Here is a 22,287-nt window from a genome sequence, read left to right as displayed (position 1 = left end):
AGGGCAATGATGATACAGAATACATTAAATGTAACTAGCTGAAATAAGCAATCATAAATATTTTATTAAAATTGTTGACATAATCGGTTAATTTTTTTGAAATTAAACATTTATTCTTTTTTGTATTAATTGTAGTAGATTATCTTTCCGGATATTTCCTTCTCTCTTCTGTCGAGTACACAGACACAACATTGTTTTGTGATTAAGCATCTATTATTGTTAATGTGATCAGGGAAGAATGAAATTTCACTCTTTCCTGATATGATCAAGTGTAATTCTTGATCTGTATGTAGTATGTTTTTTTTACATTATACTTACTAGGCAGTGCTTTTGTGAGAAGTGTGAAGTTGTGCTGGCAGAAATCCCACAAGTAGCCACGATCACAATCTTAATTGAATAGAAAAGAATATAAATGTAAGTATTATACCATCACATTATTAATTTAACTGGCTTATACCATCAGTGGTGTATAAATGATTTGTGGTTACAGTCTTGTAGTTTTAAGAGACTTTGGATTTACACGGCCACTTTATTGGCTGATACCATAGGATATCACTTTGGTTCATATGAACACATTAATATTGGTTCCAGTTGTTTTTCGATACAATGAAGTGTAAAAAGTTCAAAGAAGGCCCAAATTTGAAAGAAAAATAGTTTAAAAGACAATTTTTAAAAAGCCACAATCTTGCTCTCCTGGAGTAGTTAAAATGAAAAATTCTAATAAACATGTACTTGAAATGATTGAGAAACAACAAAGGATAGGCCTAAAGAAATACAGTATAACTAAATTAGGGTTTACAAGTTACAAAGGTATTAATTCATGATTGGTATAATGACATTTTCATTCATTTTTCATCATTATTCAGAACACCATTGGGTTTCACTTTACAATAAAATCATCAAAGTTTTTTACTGTTAGCAGTAGGAGAACTTACAATAACATAAAAGTAGAGGCATACTGTTTAAATAATAGCTGTTAAATTGCAATAGATACATCTCTTGTAAAAATTGTGAAATAATTATCTTACCATAATTCCTTGCCAAATGCCTGCTCCGTCGTAAATATTGCAATCTATACATACTGCAACAATCCCAAAAATTCCAATTAATGTTCCAAGGAGTATCTAATAATAGTTAATTATAATTAGGTACGGTTTATTTTGTTTTAATTCTTTTAATTAACATCAATATTGTCATTCATTTACAATGAGCAAAGCGCTTTTTCTTGTGAAAATGGAATGGAATGAAGGAAAAGGAATAAAAAATTGTCACTGAGAGGATATTCCAGATCTAGCCTGGCCAAGATTCAAAATGTATGTTCACAAATCTGAATGTGTGTGCTTATAATAATAATAATAATGTTCAATTTACTATAGCGCAAAATGCAGGACGCCTAAGCGCGCTGAACAATCAACAGAAAAAAGAAGAGCAAAAACTAAATATGCTACCCTTATTTATTTATTTTATTTTATTTTATGTCTTTAGGCAATGTGGCCAAGGATTACCAATAGTGAATTAATCACTGTCCTATCAGATAGGTGGTAATCCCTCTGATACAGGGGCTATTGTGTGAACCAGTTCACCGGGGTAACCCCCTACTCTTTTTCGAATAATGAACTGGGTTTCTTTAAAGTACACACAGGTTATAACTGTGTACACTGGACCTACGGTTTATAGTCCTTATCCGAGAAGACTTGTTCCACCACCAGAACTAGGAGCGAGTCGGCCTCGAACCCTTGCCGATGTTGTTGTTGGCTCTTTAGGTACGGTAAACGGCGCCCCTGCCTTAACCGCTCGGCCATATGACTCACTCTTCAAACTAAGAATCAATAAAAGATGTTAAGTCTGCTCTAAAAAATATATTTCACACCAAAAGAAAAATCTCTACGTTTTGTATAGTATTGTAGCTTATATTTTGTATTGTTGTATAGTATGTGTATGTTTAACATATTTTTTTTTATATATATTTTTTATATGATTGTCAGCATATGCTGTTTAGGTTTACCCTATTTAAATAAGGTTTAATAAATAAATAAAATAAAATCACCAAATTATACCAACAATACAATATTATCTAAAATAAACCATTAAAAATAAAAAATCATTACCATAGTTATCTTTGTCGTCTACCTGATGGGTTGATATTTCTATCAACAACTTTCCATCAGCGCCTTTATTATTATTATTATTATTATTGTTATTATTATGTGTTATTATTATTATTATCATTACCATCGGTGTTTTTAACAATTCCTTTTATCACCTTCAATGTAATTGTCTGTAATCGCCATTCTCCTCATCCTTCTTATCTTCTTCATCAATATCATATTTATCACCGCAAGATAATCTTCATTATTAAAAACATTTTTGCTTACCTGTGCAATACCATTGTTTCTTAATGATGCATCTTCTCTTCTTGTCCCAACCGCAGTAGTGATCGTCTGCACACCTGACGTCATCACTATTCCAGTTTGTGGATACTGATTTCCATAATATTGTGGAGGAGGGACAGTCTGCACATGGCTTGCCATGGTTTTCACTGAAAGTATCTGAATGTAATAGTATTTATAAACTCAACAAAATATAGCTTGCCCGTCCACTTTGTGTAACGAGGGGCTTCCGAGGAGTTACGGTGTTAATGTATGTAGGCTATATCAATATCAAAACGACTATACTTAATTACAAAAATACTACTTTGAAAAAGAAAATTGATATGATCAATAATGTTATGGCTATGATAAAATAGGGAATCCACCTTGACTGTTCACATTTTAGTTTGTTCAACCTGAGTTTTAAATCCTATCTTGAAAAATGTAGAAACTTTAGTAGGCCTATAATACACACACGTTATGTATGACTGGTACGCATATTCGTCCACACACGCGCTAATGAATACAATTGCAAAATTTGTTTTGATAAGTTCCGGGTCATAACGTTTAAAAAAAAAATAATCGTTGAGGAATGTTTTTGGTTTTACAGACATGACATGATGTATTTGGTACACATGAATTATAGACAAAATTAATAAAATATTATGCACGACTATGTCCAGTTTACGAGAAAGTGTTTCTGTAGCAGTAAATCCATAATCTGTCAATTATGTAAAGATATTATTCATTTTAGTTGAATTTTCACTATATTGTGGAAAGCTTAATTAATAACTAATTAAAGCGCGGTGTATTGCATAATGAGAAGTATATTTTGTACTTCATTTTCGGTGGTGGTATAGACATAATTTATAGGCCTAACGTAACTTAGGACCAGACAAATTGAACACACTTTCAAGACTTTTATGCGGAAAAGCAATTGAGGAAAGTATACAATATGAAAACATAATTGTATAATTATTATAAAGATCAACACCAAAACTCGTGCTGTTTTAATTTGTACTAAGAAAAAGATGTAACAATATTCTTACCTTTAACTATTTTCCTTACACCTTTTACTGTCTGTGAGTTTAGGACTTTGAATACCACTAATTTTTACAACACGGAACATAGATTAAGCAAACATTGAAAAGGTTAATTATTAATCCATTGAAATAGATAACGTACCGAAATAATTGATACAAAGGGGCTGTTTTGTATATTATAAATTATATTTTATATAAATGCGCTTATTCTCCTCACACTACAGACTAAGATAAAACAAATTCAATCAAACTCTCACTATTGTGTTCGTGCACATGCGCACGCGTACCATTTTAGAACTTATGATGTACCCATGGCTACATTAATAATTTACTACAGTGTGTACGCCGAGTACAAAGTATAATAATATTACAGAAGATTAAAGAGATAACGTGTTTGATGAGTAAGTACCTACTGTATTATAGAGGGCGTATACAATGTCCTTCCTATGTTATGTTGTGAATTTGGCAGAGAGCTGTTTATAAGCCGAATGCTAGAAGGCGTACTCCACACTGAAAAGGCAGAGGGAACCACCAAGATGGCGGCCGTAAATGTGTTAAAAAATATTATTTAATATAAAAAAAAATAATAATAATACATTAAGACCAGAGGCCAGTCATGAGTACGCCTTTTAGACAATCTATATAAACACTTTTTGGTAATGGTTAAACAAGAAAGGAGAGAGTTTTGAAAACAACTAGAAATCTAAAGTGATCACAGAAAAAATATGAATCGATAAGATGATGACTGAAAACCGAAATAAAAGACATATATATTCAGTTTGTTTTATTTGGACCTATTTGAACGGAATGAGTTTGCCTTGTAAATTGTCTCGTAGCGCCACCAGCGAACTTAAGTGTATCTGAAAACTATTATTACACTTGTAATCTAATCGAAGTTGAAAAAAAATATATATAACAACTCTCTGTCGATCTGTCCAACTGTTGTCAACTAAATCGATATATTATTATTATTATTATTTTGATTCAGCGGTGGTTTCATATCAATAAAACATAATGAAATACTGCATAAAATATTCCAGCTCCCCGTTGATCTATTATGTTCCAATAATGTATGCTACCAGCTACCATTTATTTCTTCTGTGTAATCGAAACATTCTCCATATTCAGAGAAACTACAATATAAACATAATATAATGAGAATATACTGATCTTGGCAGTCATCATTACTTATTAAAAATCTCCAATATCAGGGGTTGTTTTCTGATAATGCTGTTTATTTCAAAATTATGTTATATCGTTATTAAAATAACTTCGAAATACCGTAATTTTCCTGTAAGGAGAGAATATTAACATTTTTGAGTTCATCTTGTGTTAATGTTTTGTTCCAAAACATAGCAATACATATTACAAACAAACATGCGACTGCACTTATCGGAAAACTTACCCTGACTTGGTTGGTTCTGGTTTGGTTGGCCTGTGTACGACTGGAGTGGATAGTGGCCCGGGTACGACTAGTATTGTAGGGTTGGTTGTGTGCCTGTGATATTTACAAAATATACTTTCTTTTAAAATTAAACATAAGCATCTGCTACTATAAAACACGGTCACCAAAGAATTGAAATGCTGCTCTATTCTATGATTTTCTTATTATAGTGCGCTTTTAAACCAAAATAATTTATTAAATTAATATTATGTGGGCCTATATTAATGTACTGAGCTTACCGACTTGTTGTGGTGGTTGTAGTGGGTACTCCCTGGTTAATAAAAAACCGTCATCATTTTGCATACCAGGTTGTGTGTTTACCTACCAAGATATTCAAACATAGTTAATTGACTGAATGAATCAAAATACATGTAAACTATATCGTCGTCTGTACAAACAATCCTACCGAGGAATTCGCGAGCAAGCACATCCCAAGGCCCACCATGAATTCACATGTATTACATAGTTATTTTAGAGAAAAAAAGTATCAACCTCCCAACCAATGTGAATCCAGGATTTCGACATATTGGTTGAGGGAGGCAAGGCATAGAAACTTTTTTATCTTTTACACTGCATTTGTCAGTATTTATTGTTTTCTTTACACCTTTCCTTACCGATTCAATATGTGGTGAGCAATAAGCGTCTTCTGACGTCAGGAACAATGCCCATAACACAATAACCACCTCAACAACACACAGAATAACCAAAGATATATCCATACAAATCCGGTAACCAGTGCCAATAATTGCATCCTGTATTGATTTATTTTAAAATAACGATTGATAAATGTTAAACAATAAATAATACAAGAGCGTTCTACAGTGCCCATACGATGTAAAAGTGTTAATTAATAAATATTAAGATAAAAATACAACAAATTTATTGTTTATACAACGGACTATACAACGGACGATAATAAACGACGTCAATAGATTAACAAATCTAAACAGACAACAAAATAAATCAAAAACATTTTCATCTTAGCCTTAATAATTAATGAAATTAATATGAATAATAATTATAATAACAACTATTTACTGTCCTTCATATAATAGATATATAAATATTTTCTTACATAAAAAAAGTAAATTTAAAAAGTGTTCATTTTAGAACTATAGGATAACATTTTATGTGGTCTTCGATAAAAATAATATTTTAGAATTAAGATAAGATTCAAAATGATTTGTTCTTACATAGTATTTTTCTTTAGAGGCAGCAATAGACGCTAAAACAATGATAAATAATGAGTTCAAACCAACAATAATACAGCCTACGTTAAATGTAACTAGCTGAAAATAGAAAATTAGAATTTAAATATGTGGAAATACATTTTTAATAAAAAGATCTGCATTCAATCAATATCTCAATCTTTCATTCAAGGTAAAACTTGAACGACAGAGAAATTGTTAAATATTTTTATAGAAAAATAATTATTTTGGCCGTGTTTACACAGCCGTAACAAAATTATTGGTTCCTTTTTTAACCAATCAAATAATAAAAACAATAAAATAATGTGCGCATGATCAGACATTACGGTACCGAACGACCAAGATCCCAATCACACGCAACAATTTCTTCAATAGGTCAAAGGTTAACAATTATCACAGTTATCCGATAATTAGCTGATTTGAATGAGATAATCGGATATTCCCGTGGAATCGGTTAAACCCCGTTTCCACAGGAACTATATCGTTTAATTATCGGTTAATTGTTGGCTGTGGAAAAACGGCGTAAGATACATACAATTTGATATATTAATAAGATTTGTGAATTAACCCTTCTATATGTTCTATGCTGGAATGTTCTATAGAATTCTGTAGGACATTTTATAGGGCTCTCTATTGTCAACACTAAGATAACTGTAATGTAGTGCAATTAAGAAACATTTATAACTGTATTATAATTACCATTATTGGTATATTTAGTGATATTTACAGTTTTTAATACTTACTAGGCAGATTCTTAGTTCAACAAGTATAGGGTTATTAAAAATTAGCCCAAACTTAGCGACAATCGCTATCTGAAACAGAACAGAACTATACAAATAAAAAACAATCCAATTTATATCGTAGTTTTAGAAATACGTTTTAAATTCTATTGTAATTAACCATTAACAAGTTTTCTTCAGTTTGTAAACAAATTCACCAAAGTTTCATTTTCACTAGATTATAATGGGATGGATACATTTTTAAGAATATAGGCCTAGGATACTCTTACCAGAATTCCTTGCCAGATACCTGCTCCGAAATAGATACTGCAATCTAAAGTTGTTGCCATTATACCAAAAAATCCAATTAATGTTCCGAGAACCATCTAATAAAATTAGTAGACATATTAGTTGGTAGAGATATTTTCAAAACAAAATATGCATTTCATAAACTGTATTTTTTTTATTTTTCCTTATTTATGGCTATCCTCATCCAGGACTAAGCGAATTATTTCATACGTTTGCTTTTAAAACGGTTGTGGACGAGTTGGTGTAGTTTACCTGGTTATCCTCACTATTTGGTTGAGAAAATCAATTGATTAAACGAGTAATTCCGCTGAAAGGTCACAAAAGGTAAATTGCATAATCTAATTAAATAGGCAAATAAAAATAAGACTTGGGGACCAGAGTGCAACTTGAATGAAGGGATCAGTGTGTGTATGCTTTTGTTAAAGGCCATCGTTGATGTAAAATTATGAATGAAATAACTGAAATTTAATAGTGATTTTAGGCACCATTAATTGTTATTATTACATTTTTATCAATGCCATTCTTATGATATTGTTCATTCTTGTACTCTTCTTCACTTATGTGTTATCAATCGGTCAATGTAATCGACACATTCACAAATTCACTTTCTTGATCACTCTCTCAATTATCTACTCCTTACTTGTCTTACCTATACAGTACTATTAACTATTATTGCTACTTGCTTTCTTCGAGAGTCTTCTGCATGTTCTCTCTGAATACTTCTGATACGTGTCATTTTGTTCCAGTTTGTTGTATAGTCTACTAGTATTATAATTGAAGGACTTTCGTTTTCTGTAATATTTGAATTTGCCAAAAGAAGTCAACAATGATCTGAACATGCGTGCAAACACATGCAAACAGTACAACAATGGTGTGCATAATTACTCTATGGAGGTAGGCTACAGTACAAAGATTAGTACTATTTTATAGATAACATTTTACTTACTATCAGTATTATTGTGGTGGATTACCTAATTATGGAACACCCAGGGCCACCCAGGGCGAAAAAAAAAGGTTTATAACAAGATAAAACATTAGGCTGCTTACATATTTTTATCTACGGATATTTGTGCCCACTACAGTTTAACCAATCAGAACGCATATATATCATGGGTTACATCTTGTGTGGTGCAATTGTGTAGACTTCACGTTGTGGACTGTTTGAACAACCCCATCGAATTCTTCGATGTCTTTTTAATATATATTATTATATTTTAATAGAGATTGTTTAGCGGGTTAAATTCAGTTATTAGCATTTAGGAATGAGGACGTCGGCTATCTTCAATTATAGAGGGCGTTTTGACATTTGGTGTATTTGGTAAATTTTCCCATAACTGTCCCATTTCGATGTCTTTTTAATATATATTATTATATTTTAATAGAGATTGTTTAGCGGGTTAAATTCAGTTATTAGCATTTAGGAATGAGGACGTCGGCTATCTTCAATTATAGAGGGCGTTTTGACATTTGGTGTATTTGGTAAATTTTCCCATAACTGTCCCATAAGATCCAATCACATAAAGCAGGCCCAGCTTATACCTTGGCCAAGGTATGAAAGAAGCCATAATGGTCATCTTATAATGTTAGCCCGCGACTGTGTGGGTAGGCTATACATATATTCGAATGTTTTATTTTCGTGTAGTTAGCACCAATTACCTGATATTATAAAAGCATGAATAGATACATGGTGTGGTTTTATTCAGTTAAATGCAGTTTAACAATGTAGCTTTAAAACGTGAAGCAATACACAATATACTGTGCAATACCAAATGGGCTTGACGTATTGTATTGTTTGCAAGAAATTCTTTTCATTTATAGCAAGTGCAGTAGCGCGGAAAATAGATGTGGGGTGTTACTTCATCAACACACACCTAATACTTTGTCACAGTGTACATGTCTTTGGGAATAGAAGAAAACTGTCTAGTCTTTGCTATTGTTTTCTATATTTTCTAAATATCTTACTTTTTCTTTACTATTCATCAAAGAAGAGATTGCCCTACTTCCTGCATCCCATTTGCCCGTTACACACTTTAAGTAGGCTTACTCCTTGTGAATGAAATTCCTGCCATTTGGAAAAATCTCCCATAATACAGCTATATGTTTAATCATTATGATTTTAAGTAACACCAAGTGTTTCCAAAAAAAGTATATGCAATTGTATTTGGAAACACACATGTATACCGCAATCCATTGTATGATTATATATTTTGGACACTCAATACATAATACAGGTTGATAAGCGTATCTTTACGTGTCAGTAAATTCAAATAGGTTTTAGGGAAAAGGAATAACAATACATTTTTGGATTGTATGGTTATGATTCCAAATATAGAAACGCTCACATTATTAAACTGCGATTAAAGAAAGGTTGGCCTTGGTCATGGTTTAATGAACACCATAAATGTACGTATTATTCAATACAATATTGTAGGCCTATTCTTAGTACTTTGATAATAAGTTTCATTGGATATAATGCTTTGTTGTTCATTAGACTAGTAGTACGGTTTATAATTTCAGGAGAAACGTACAGGTAGGATTTCAGCTAGAATTTCACAATTTTATTTTATTTTAAACAAGTTATTTGAAAGCTGACAAACAGTAAGTACAATAAGAAATGAATTCAAGTTAGGCATCAAGTAACATTATTAGAAACGATTACGTTACGCTGTTACAAATAACTAGTTTATATTAGGCCTAGGCCTAGCTATGTCTAGTGGAATAGCTCAACATAGCCTTTGAATCAAACACATTGCATTATTGTTTTTCATTGTTGAAATATCTCCAAAATATATTAGAGAATGCTATATCCAAAATCTAACCTGAATTGTCCAGTATAATTAGTGACCTAATTTGCATAAAATCAAAATGGCTGCCATTTGACAACTTTAACCACAGTTATCTCATAAACCATACAGAAGTGTGTAGTTTCTAATGTACTAAACTCGAATATAAACATGACCATACAGATTCATAATAATGAATTTGTCTTTGGGGTCAATGTCAAAGGTCATTCCAGTACTTAACTGAACTAACTATTTCTTAAAATAAGAGCGTTTACATTTTTTTTTAAGGCGAGAATTAAAATCTTGCTCAATGTACATACAGGCATGCGATGGATATTTGTAAATACTTCAATAAAAACTCATTCTATAACTTACAAATACATTATATTTGTTTTCTCCATTTTAGTAAAACTCTTTTTGGATATCATATATCTGTAGAATATAAAATCAATCGGAACAATAGCATTTGGTAAAAATGACAACTAACGGAAAAAGAATTTATGATTTAATTCATAATCAAGATCCATGTATGGTACCAGTGTACCAAGATGATTCAAACTTTCCACCGACTTTAATTATCTCCAAAGAAGGACAATCCAACTATCTTCGTGCGATTGTGTTCGGCGCAGACTCATCTAGTAACATGGATATTCTTGAGATTCCACCAGATTTTGACTTTTCGGATGATCCTAAAGATGAAACATCCTTCAGCCAATCGAAATTTATACAATCCGAAGACAGCCATTCGTGTAGCGAAGTATTAAATCCATGTTCTGATATTGTACCAAATAAACATCTTGTGTATACGGGTCCTGCGTTTTCAAATAAAAATGTAGGCCTACGTCCTGTTGAAGGCGGTACTCCGGGAAACAGTGGAGTATGCAATAATACACACTTAAACATCCCTAAGCAAAGTCAAAGTATATTTATTAAAGATCAACATCCACAACCGCAGGGTGAAAAGTCTTCGATGCTGCGTCACTTGTTAGATCCTCTACCAATGAGCTATGTTGACCATAATGCGTTACAACAACATTTTAATGCGTTACCACGACATCATAATACGTTACAACAAGATCACAATGCATTGCAGCAACTAAATATGAGAGATATGGACACAATGAAAACGGTTACAAGTTTTCCGGAAGAAAACAATGGCAGTTCAATAGGAATCCATCATGATGAAATTCCAGCGATAAATGCTGCGGAAACCAATACTATTGAAGACAATACTATTACTGTTAGCGATCCGCCAGCTTGTAATAATCGTAAAGAAAATATGACACGCCGATGTAACTATCGTCCCCTCTCTCAATTAGAACGCCAACAACGATATAAAGAATGTATGTTGTCTACAAACCGAAAAACCTATCTAAAAAAGTTACAGTCATTTTCACAGGAAATCGAAACTAATACTTCCGACTGATATGGATTGATTATCATTATAACGATACCTAAATAAAGCATTTTTGAACAATTTTATAATAATAATAATAATAACTTTATTTAAAATCGGATGCAACACTTTAATCACCATATTGGTGTTTTTCACAAGGCCGTTACTTACTAAAAAACTATTTACAGAAGTTATCATTTACAGTACATATGATTAAAAAACTATACAAAAAATATATATATGCAAATATTTATGAAAAGTTTTTGAATGCGCATATTTCAAAGTACAAAATCATAAATTATTTGCTATAGAAAGTAGCAAAGATATGGAATTAATCCATAGTTATTCATATAAAGTAATGCCACTCATTTCTGACATACATAATATAAGTACAGTGGTTTTTTTTTCAACCAATTATGTGAATATAAACGTTTATAAAACATAGCTCACCAAAATTTAGTTAATTTCGTTTTTTGTTTTTGTTTTTGTATTTTTGGGAGTCGGGTGGGGGTGTGGTTTAGATACACAATATTTAATTATTCCTTCGTTTTAATTATAAGCGAAATTACTATTTTTTGTGTGATTAACTTTTAATAAAACTACAAAATGACCTATTACAATTTTAGTTGTATTCACTTTTATGTTTTGGAGAACAGTGCATCTTGAAATATCCAAGAACCATTTTATTCTCTAACTTTTATAATTCAGTGTCATGTTTAATTATGTGCGTCATAAAAATGTAAAAATACGTTTTAGAAACCGATCATATTTTTTTTTTTTATCTTATGTGGGTTCATCCCACTTTTATTTCCCACTGTTCTCTTTACATATATTTTTCACTATACACTATACATATCATTATATTTACAATGTTTGTTAAATCATCTGTATACATATACTTATTTAAAGAGTTTTATTCATTTGTTTACATATTATCACATTGATTACATAGCTTCCTCTTTTTAAACATATTATCTGTAACACATTTTCATTAACAAGCTTATTTTTTTTCTTACATAGTTGTTTTTGATTTTTTCATCTACCACATTTTCATTTAACAATGCATATTCTCTGTTATACTCATTACTTACTAAATGTTTACTGTTAACATAATATTGTTCTCATCCTTTAACATTAATATTAATATTAATATTTTTGTTCTTTAATGTTTACAAAACCAGCAGATCCTTTTTTGCATCTATAACTTCTTAAATTTTCATTTAACTTTTTTACTTTCTTCTCTTATGTGGATTCAAAAAAAAAAAAAAAATAAAAAAAAATAAAAACCGATCATATTTTGTCACAGGTCAAACTAAAACAAACAAAATGATCTGCCGAGGAAAACATTCTTTCTTATGGCGAATAAGACTGTTCTATAGATATTATAAAGCAATATTTTAGAAAGATGAGGAGTTTTTTACCTACACTCTATTAAAAGTTAATGAAAATGCACCATGTTAACATCTTGTCCATATCTCCTTACTGCTAAATACATTCACTTAACCTACCTTGTACATATCACTGTATTATTTAAAATATCGACCACTGGAGTTCTAACCCAATGATTTGACTGGCAGGAATTAGAAGATTGAAATAATTGTTTTACAGAAGAAGCTGTACAGTGGCAGGCTATGCTGTATTCTATTACGGCCAAACTGCATACACGGTATTATAATATAGTATAACATTGTAGAAACATCAGCTTAGTTTACACATGGAGGAACCTCCATGGTTTACATTTTGCTGATATAAAGGAAACAATGAATATCTCCTAAGGGTATAGTTTTTAATCTATATATTGATTTATGTACGGGTAATCAAGCGTAACTTCACTCAATGGTATAGAAAATTGGTACACACTGTTTTTTGGACTTATTTTAAACACCTAATGAAAACCAGTACACTTAGATTAGTTAGATAGTTAATGACGATTGAAACGAGTTTAGTTTACATAACGAAAAGTTCGTGATGCTGAAACATACCCGCTCAAAATAATCTTTTCTTAAGTTTTGTTGTTTTTTTTTGTTCATACGCATCCAACATTTGAGGCTTAGGGAGTGAGTTGAAGAGTCGTGAGTTACAACACTGACACTAGGTCAGGATTGAACTCTGGACCACGGGTTTATCTTATCTCCTTCTACAATAGCTGTTTTAATTGTGCAGTATTATAATGTTAACTGACAAACAACGTTTATAAAATATTATTTTAATGTATAGAATACGTTTAAACCAAAAATATTGCTTGTCGGAGATTAATAAAACATTATAATCCCTCTTCCAGACTTATTACCTTCAATAATAAATAAGTGCCTACAAAAAATACAGTATTTTGGTTCTCTAAAAGATAGATGATACCATAGCAACTTCAGTAACCATACATTATAGCACCGTGATAAACACACAAATTGTGCCTGATAGGTAAATGTAATACATATGTCTGCATAATATATAGGTATGAACATGATTGAAAAAGTAATAGTAGGTTAAAAGTAATTTTATTTGACTGCAGGAATCACCGTAGGCTATTATAGTTATTTTTATCCGTTCCGTGTGGACGACATGCATTTAGTTATACATAGTACTGCGGTACACATAGCCTGCGTAGCCTATTTGTACATTTCTACACCGAAATTACAGTTTCCATTGTACCATCTAGTAAATATAAATTAAAAATTGAACAGGTCGCTGTTGCCTGTTGATAGTACTTAGTGTTTATTATAGACCTATCCAGGAATGATTGAGATACATAAGTGTAATTTAGGCACAGAATACCCCATTATTATATAAAATATATATTTTGATATATATATTTTTAATATATATAATTTAAATTAAGTCTACGAACCGCTAGTGTTTTACTATAATATATTTGTACACTACATATTATAATTTTGGACTGAAAAAATTCGATTAGCTAGTTAGTTATTATTTAGTGATACATTTTATCACATCTCTTATTACAGAAGTTGAACATTTAAAAAAAGAGTCCGTTCCTATGTAACTCTCTTTCTTTTTCTATTTGCCAACCTACTGTAAAACATATCGATACAAGTACATTTTAAAACTGTAAAGTTAAGTATTATTAGGAGTAAGGCAATTACATTCTAAAAGTCTTTTAAGATAATGTGATTGTATCATCGTATCAATTATGACAACTTCCCTATTTCTGTATTTAAATAGCTGATAAAGTTTAGAGACTAACTATGAATCTAGTAAATAATTAATTTATTAATTTTGTGTGTGTTTGTTCTTGGTGGTTTGGACTTCGTTCTTATCTATATCTGACCCCGTTACATCTCAATAGAGCTGCGAGCACATCATTGTTCAATATCTAAGCAATGTGTTAGTACAGTAAGTATAGTGAGGTACGCTATGGATTCGGAAAGTAATTTAAAGAATGGCTCTCTACAATGCGACAACGCGAACAATAACACTAAGTTATCACAATCAAGTGTAGATATATCCACAAGCACATCTAACGATGAATTTGATATTGACTATGTCGTAGGGCGCTGTGGATGTTGGTCATTTCGCCCTAGCTGCATACAATGTTTTGCAACCATTCGAAAATTTGTGCTTTCACTCGCGATTCTCTCGGTTTTTCAAGGTACTTTAGCCGTTGGTTACATAGGTAGCGTGGTTACAACCATCCAGCGTCGGTATGATTTACCAACGTACCTCGTCGGTTTCATTGTCAGTGTTTATGACATCGGCTGTTTGTCAGCTGTTATATTCACAAGCTATCTTGGAGGTAGACCAACAGCCAACAAGCCAAAATGGATAACATTCAGTTCTTTTTTAATGTCACTCGGCGCTGCTGTTTACACTATTCCACACTTTCTAGGTCCAGTTTATGAACCATCTTATATTATTGTTAATGAAATGGAAGATTTAGAAAACACGTGTTTATCTTCTAATAACATACAAAACTTAACTTGTGAGAGTCAAGAGATAAGTCATCGTGGTACCATTGCCGTGTTTATCCTAGCAGAGTTTCTTATAGGTATTGGATCAACATCAGTGTTGACGCTTGGTACTATATATATAGATGACTTTGCTAAGAGAAGTGAAGGATCCATATTTATCAGTAAGTAGAACATTATTTTACTACTAGATCCGTGTAATTTATATAGGCCTAGAGGTTTCAAACCTTTCCGTATTTGCCATGCGTGTCTGTGATTTATTAATACGTATATACACGTAATATATCTAAGAACGTCATCAGCTTAACTTAAGAGTGTTTAACCATGGAACAAACTCACGCATGGAGTGCCATATAGTTTATTATATTTACACTACTTTTGAAAAAACAAATTGTGTTACCAGATGTAGTGATATGCTCAAATATGGTAGTGATATGACATCATCCTTTACATATAATATATTATGGGCACATAACAATTAAGTAATTATAGGCCTACACGTTTCCTCTTTTTTTTGATGATTTAAGTTCTGTTTTGCATTATACAATTATTTATTATTACTTATTATGACTTACGTACACATTGTATGTAGTACAGAGTTCGCTTAAAGTAAGATTCTATTTTGGCAGGTGTATTATACTGTATGGGAGCCGCAGGTCCAGCACTCGGCTATGTATTCGGAAGTCTTTTCCTGAAGGTGTACGTTGATGTAGGACGTGTTGATGACGATGATATTAAGGTATCACCTGACGATGAACAGTGGGTGGGTGCATGGTGGCTAGGATTTCTCGTCTGTTCAATTTGCATATTTTTCACAGCATGTCCAATAATAATGTATCCACAGAAGATGCACAAACAAGAAGAACTTGACGATGATGTTTGTAAAGATCCTTCAGAAGGAAGAGTACAAATGAGCTTTCAAAGTTCATCCTTAAAAGGTGTGTTACGTCATGTGTTGAACGTTTACCTAGCACCTGTTTTTACATGTGCGTAATCTTTCCAAAGCACTGTGCATGTCATTATATACATAGATCATATATTATAAACTATAATAGGCACAATTCGATTTATGTTAGTGATCCTCCATGGTTAAACTGACGTTTGGATAAACACATTTATAGTAAATGTTCTACATCCAAACTTTGGTATTGCTCGTAGCAAAACTAATTGAATTATTGACAACTATTGACATTTGTTTTTTATTATTATTATCTAGAATTACCTCATGCGTTCTGGAGACTTGTCAGTAATCCAATATACTTCTTTGTATGTATGACGGCATGTGCAGAGTTTTCTATAGTCAGTGGTTTTGTCAAATTTGTACCAAAGTTTATTGAGTCTCAGTTCACAATTCCTGCTTCCACTGCTAACTTATTGACAGGTAATATTTTATATTAATTTAAGATACTTAAATAAAATGTCATCATTATCCACACTTGTATTGAGTTTTAACTGGTGTGGGGGTGGGGGGTTGGTTGGCATAGGGTGGGGCGGACCTTTGCCAGAAACAAAACTTGTGTCGTACAACCTAACAACAACAATGACATTACAAAGTAAGTTAAATGATACGGTAAGTGTTTATGATTTTTAAGTACTAACTAAAGATAATAATTATAATAATTAGGCCTACTTATATTACTTTTTAATAAGATATAACGAGTATTATAATCCGCCATTTTAAGATACCTTCATGACAATTTGGTACACCTGATACTCGTATGTCTGGAGACAATAGAATGCATGTATCTCCAGTTTTTTGTCTCCTAAATATCTATATCCCGGCCTTTTATACGGGATATTAACACAGTTAAAAAATAGATGTATTCAAAATTCAGTAATCACATTTTACCTTATAAAACTAAGACACAATGGCAAGAAAAGAATGATATTTTCAAATTAATTATTAAAAAGCAGAACTGTAATTACTCTATAATAAAATATTGATGATAAACACTCGTATGAAATGTTAGTGCTAAATTTCCCGACGATACCGTTCCTGCATGTTTCCATATAGTTGACTCGCGTGTCGCACCATGGAAGAAAGATAATGTGACGATTGAGTCACACCCGACATATGTTAAATCAATTATCAGTATATCTAATAATATTGTCGATTGAAGCATTTTATTTAAACTTAGTTAATATAAAATGGAAAATTATCAGTATAAACAGATCAAATTTACACTGTTATTTTAGAAGTGTCTATCTATTAGATCTGTTGACTATACAATAGACAGTGATAAGCCAGTGTTTATATTTTACTCTCTTCAACAAAGGCAATTTAACACAGAATTGAATGACTCACTAAACAATAGCTTAACACTAGCTTGACCACAATTTTACGACGTCGGACGTGAGTTCAACACAATTATTACGATCTTTACTTATTGTTTCTGTTATAATTCATTAACAGTGTTGTTCAATGCATAGTAAAGGAGTTATATAATACTTAGCATAAACCACGAGTTTTAAAACATGTAATTTTTATGTCTGTAGATGGTGTTAAAATAATTTAAAATTATTATTATTATTATAAAAATATCTAAAACAAACTAACAGTGGAGTACAGTCGTGAAGTTTTAGCTAGGTTGCTAAAGTGCTTCCCCGTCCTATCCCACGATATTATTTGTCTATCCTGTATTCAATTCAATTCAATTGAACTTTTATTTCAGACAATTGTCCATAATGGTATAATACATTACACAAAAAAAAAGATGAAGGAGAGAGGACCAAAAGTTTTATCTATTGGTATATAATGCCTCTCTCCATTTGTAGTACATGACAATATTAACAAGTATTGACAACTGTAGTAGTGAAATAACAAAAATTTAAAAAAATAATCAAACATTATAGTTTGTATTATCATTATGTATTGTATTATTATTAGGCATATGCCTACTTTTTTATTCAATTACAGTATAATCAGCAATACATTTATTTGTATTTAGAACAAAATCAGATAAGCTTATAGTACATTTTGTTGAACCTGCATAAACCAGGGAAGAGTTAAATTACAATTTAACACTTCCCTGAAACACTTGCCTACTGGATTATTACTAACAATAAGATATCGTTTTTGTTCTGCAGCTTCACTGATTCCTGCCGCTGCCATTGGAACAGTGTTAGGTGCTTACGTGATCCGTCGATTCAAGCTGGGTCTTTCAGGAATGGCCAAATTTTGTCTTGGTGTAATTATATTAGGTTTTAGTATTTTAGCAGCATCTTTTCTTTTAGGTGGTTGTGATTCAGTAGTTTTAGCGGGAATAACAACACCGTATACGTTCAGGTAAGTTTACAATTATGATATGTGTGTGTGTTCAAATAAAACAGTGTCATCATGAAAATCAACCAATCAAATACAATTACATTACACATAATGATGTACATTGCCATTTTGAAAAAAAAAATGGTCTCCGCATAAACGGTAACTAAACCTTCTTCTAATAATGTTATGTTTACCAATCGGATTACTTTCTGTAATCTAATGCAGACGACATCAAATTATTGTTTGATTCTTTATTTCGCTTGTTCACTATTATTTTATGCTATTATTATATATTGAATTGCAGTATATTACCGGGCGGTTTTTAATTTATTCTGTGCCCGTGATTGATATGTAAACGTATATTTTCTTAGGTCCCGCTTCGTGAATTAATATACTGATAATTAATTAGGGTATCAATTTGATTGAGTGCGTGTGCGTACAATTGAGGGACTATTGATGTTCCGCCGAGAGTGTAAAAGAGTGCTATCCAGTCGAATTGAACAATACCATTCAAGCCCCAGTGGCCTAATAGTTGTGACATCTGCATATCACGCAGGAGGTTCCATTTTCGAATCTCTGTTGGGTGACTTTTTCTTATTCTCACAGATTTCTTCATCTTTATTGTTTCAAATGAATTTTAAATTTCAGTACACAAACACACCTCTAGTGGGTGGGTATACCAGATGCTTGTAGATTTATGATATGGCATACTTTATCGTGAGCTACATTAACAAACACGTGTTTATTTTGTTTAGTGGTGAATCGTCGGAATCGACAGAGTATATGGAAGATACCAATCTTTTAGATTCTTGTAATACAGATTGTGACTGTTCTTCTGCTCAATTCCAACCCATTTGCGCATCTGCAATCGGGATTACTTATTTTAGTCCATGTCATGCTGGTTGTAATGGCTTAAACTTTGAATCAGAAGATGGAGACAATGTGTCAAATGTAAGTAGCCTAGCATGTTTTCACTCCAATGTGACGTGCATTTTTATAGGCCTACGGCTTTCATACTTCTTTTTGAATAGAATTTTACAAGATGTAATTGCGTCAGCAAGTTTCTAAAAGAAAGTGGAGAGAGTGATGCTGGCTACATATACACTGGTAAATGCAGTAATGAATGCGGCATGCTGGTACCATTTATGTTTATCCTAATATCATTGGTAATCGTTATTACCATGGGACAAATACCTATGGTTATGATGACTTTGAGATCTGTCTGTGAAAACGATCGACCATTTGCTCTTGGTGTGCAATTTCTCTTTGTTCGGTTACTGGGTGAGTAAAATTAAAGTTAAACTACATTTTAATATAATGAACTACTGTTTAAGACAAAAAAACATTGGTTCATTCTAAAAAAAAACACCCGTTTTACGTAATGTATCATAAAGGTAAAGGTGTTTATATTTGTCCTCAAGCTTAACTGGAAACTAGCGACAATATAGCATGCAATATCGTATCTTCTGACAGGAACCGTCTTCATGTATGAGATACAATATAATCCTCTTTTGCGTTGACTTGATACCTTACGAGAATCGTTTGTAAACAAATCAAATCATCAAATTCAGCGGTTCAGTGCCACTATACGACACTAGAATTATGTAAACAAATTAATTACATTCATTGAAAGCCTAAATATAGAATAAATACATAAGATCACTAATTTAGTACATAGAGATCCTATTATATTTTCCATTTTTTTACTTTCAGCCTATATTCCGTCGCCAACATATTTTGGAGCAGTTATCGACACAGCATGCATACTTTGGGAAGATAATTGTGGTGTTACCGGCTCTTGTATAGAATATGACAATCACAAGTTTTTTCTTGTTTATCTGGGATTGTGCTTGTCATTAAAAACGATGTCTATCGCTCTGGTGTTTACAGTCTGGCGACTTTCATGTCGACGGGAAACTAAGGTTCAGTACCTACAAGGATTGGCCAATACAGAAGAAGACGAAGTAATATATGAATTTAAGACAGGAGAGTCAACGTTATGAGAAACTGACGTATTTACCGTGTAATTAGGCCTAATCATTATGGTATATATAGTATTATGTCTGCAGATTTGTGTTGTGGTTTACTGTGGAATAATAATAATAGATTGGATGATGATTTGGCTTTAATTTAATTAATAATAATTAGAATAATAATAATGTTATCATCTTCAGTTGAATAATTAAAATAACACTAACACTAATAATAATAATAATAATTTAAAAAGCTATCAATTTTGTCAAGACTTTTCAGCTATATTTTTTAATAAAAATTCTTCAAAATTCCTCATTCTCACTCCTGAGGACGATCAAAGCATATTGATCGAAACGTCGAGAAACTCAACAGTTCTTTTCAGACTATACGTGGTGTACCGCAAACTTTATATCAACAATTGATTTCGCCATGTAAACGTTCACAAAATAAAATTCTTCTACTTATAATAATATCATTTCCAGGTTTTATCCAAAATTTACGGTACGTTAATATTGGCTTATATGCGCAAACATTGTTTTAATTTTATCAATATCTTATAGAACCATAGTAACTAGTTATGTCAACTAATAAATGGGTTGATATATTGGCTAAAATATCAACTTTTTAAAATTCAATTATTATACGATAATATTACGTACGCATATATTGTATTATAATCATAGCCATAGTAACTAGTTATGTCAACTAATAAATGGGATCATATTTTGGCCATTTTTGAACAGGGATTTTTTCGAAAATGACTAAAATATCAACTTTTTAAAATTCAATTATTATACGATAATATTGCCTTATGTACGCATATATTGTATTATAATCATCCTATAGAGCCATAGTAACTAATGATGTCAACTAATAAATATATTTATATTTTGGCCTGTACGTACAGGGAAATTTCCGAAAAATGGCCGATTTTCAACCTATTTCTTTTTTGACATAAATGGTTACTATTGCATAATAAACATGTGCAGAGACGAATAATGTGTTCTGCGCAGAGACGAATAATGTGTTCTGCGCATGTTAATTGTGCTACGTTAACTAGTTTTGAAATAAATGGTCACTATTGCATAATAAACATGCGCAGAGATGAATAATGGGTTCTGCGCATGTCAATTGTGCTATAGTAACCAGTTTTATTGAAAAATAAAAAGGTCGAAAATTAGCCATTTTTTTTAAAATCCCTGTACTATAGTACAGGGAAATTTGCGAAAAATGGCCGATTTTCGACCCTTTTATTTTTTGACATAAATGGTTACTATAGTATAATAAACATGCCCAGAGGCGAATAATGGGTTCTGCGCATGTCAACTGTGCTACTTTAACTAGTTTTGACATAAATGGTCACTATTGTATAATAAACATGCGCAGAGACGAATAATGGTTTCTGCGCATGTCAATTGTGCTATGTTAACCAGTTTTGACATAAATGGTTACTATTGCATAATAAACATGCGCAGAGACGAATAATGTGTTCTGCGCATGTCAATTGTGCTACGTTAACTAGTTTTGAAATAAATGGTCACTATTGCATAATAAACAAGCGCAGAGACGAATAATGGGTTCTGCGCATGTCAATTGAGCTATAGTAACCAGTTTTATCGAAAAATAAAAAGGTCGAAAATTAGCCATTTTTTGGAAAGAATCCCTGTACTATAGTACAGGGGAATTTGCGAAAAATGGCCGATTTTCGACCCTTTTATTTTTTGACATAAATGGTTTTTAGTAGTATAATAAACATGCGCAGAGGCGAATAATGGGTTCTGCATTAACTAGTTTTGACATAAATGGTCACTATTGCATAATAAACATGCGCAGAGACGAATAATGGGTTTTGCG

General features: G+C 31.8%; 2 protein-coding genes across 3 annotated transcripts; both read left to right on the top strand.

Moving 5' to 3' along the window:
- The first annotated feature begins 9,584 nt into the window (after nt 1–9,584).
- On the top strand, nt 9,585–11,787 carry LOC140046142 (uncharacterized). 2 transcript variants are annotated; one of them, XM_072090695.1, is made up of 2 exons: nt 9,585–9,622; nt 10,282–11,787. In XM_072090695.1, the coding sequence occupies exon 2, from the start codon at nt 10,351–10,353 to the stop codon at nt 11,299–11,301; it is 951 nt and encodes a 316-aa protein (XP_071946796.1). In that variant the 5' UTR covers nt 9,585–9,622; nt 10,282–10,350; the 3' UTR covers nt 11,302–11,787. The 2 variants fall into 2 exon arrangements, with proteins under 2 accessions (XP_071946796.1, XP_071946787.1); XM_072090686.1 differs by having other exon boundaries at nt 9,603–9,690.
- A 2,856-nt stretch (nt 11,788–14,643) lies between these two features.
- LOC140040771 (solute carrier organic anion transporter family member 5A1-like) lies at nt 14,644–20,575 on the top strand. Its single transcript, XM_072086943.1, has 7 exons — nt 14,644–15,358; nt 15,824–16,132; nt 16,411–16,575; nt 18,282–18,480; nt 19,215–19,410; nt 19,491–19,740; nt 20,173–20,575. Exons 1-7 carry the CDS (start codon nt 14,644–14,646, stop codon nt 20,460–20,462), a joined length of 2,124 nt encoding a protein of 707 aa, XP_071943044.1. The 3' UTR covers nt 20,463–20,575.
- The last annotated feature ends 1,712 nt before the right edge of the window (nt 20,576–22,287 follow it).

This window comes from Antedon mediterranea, chromosome 1 (genome assembly GCF_964355755.1).
Source record: "Antedon mediterranea chromosome 1, ecAntMedi1.1, whole genome shotgun sequence".
Lineage (NCBI taxonomy): Eukaryota > Metazoa > Echinodermata > Crinoidea > Comatulida > Antedonidae > Antedon > Antedon mediterranea.
This window is presented reverse-complemented; position numbering and strand designations above follow the sequence as displayed.

Coding starts and splice junctions, on each gene's coding strand:
- LOC140046142 (XM_072090695.1), top strand. CDS start 10,351: ATGACAACTAACGGAAAAAGAATTTATGATTTAATTCATAATCAAGAT.
- LOC140040771 (XM_072086943.1), top strand. CDS start 14,644: ATGGATTCGGAAAGTAATTTAAAGAATGGCTCTCTACAATGCGACAAC. Junction 19,411..19,490: donor ATGGAGACAATGTGTCAAAT/GTAAGTAGCCTA, acceptor CTTTTTGAATAG/AATTTTACAAGATGTAATTG. Junction 19,741..20,172: donor TCTCTTTGTTCGGTTACTGG/GTGAGTAAAATT, acceptor TTTTACTTTCAG/CCTATATTCCGTCGCCAACA.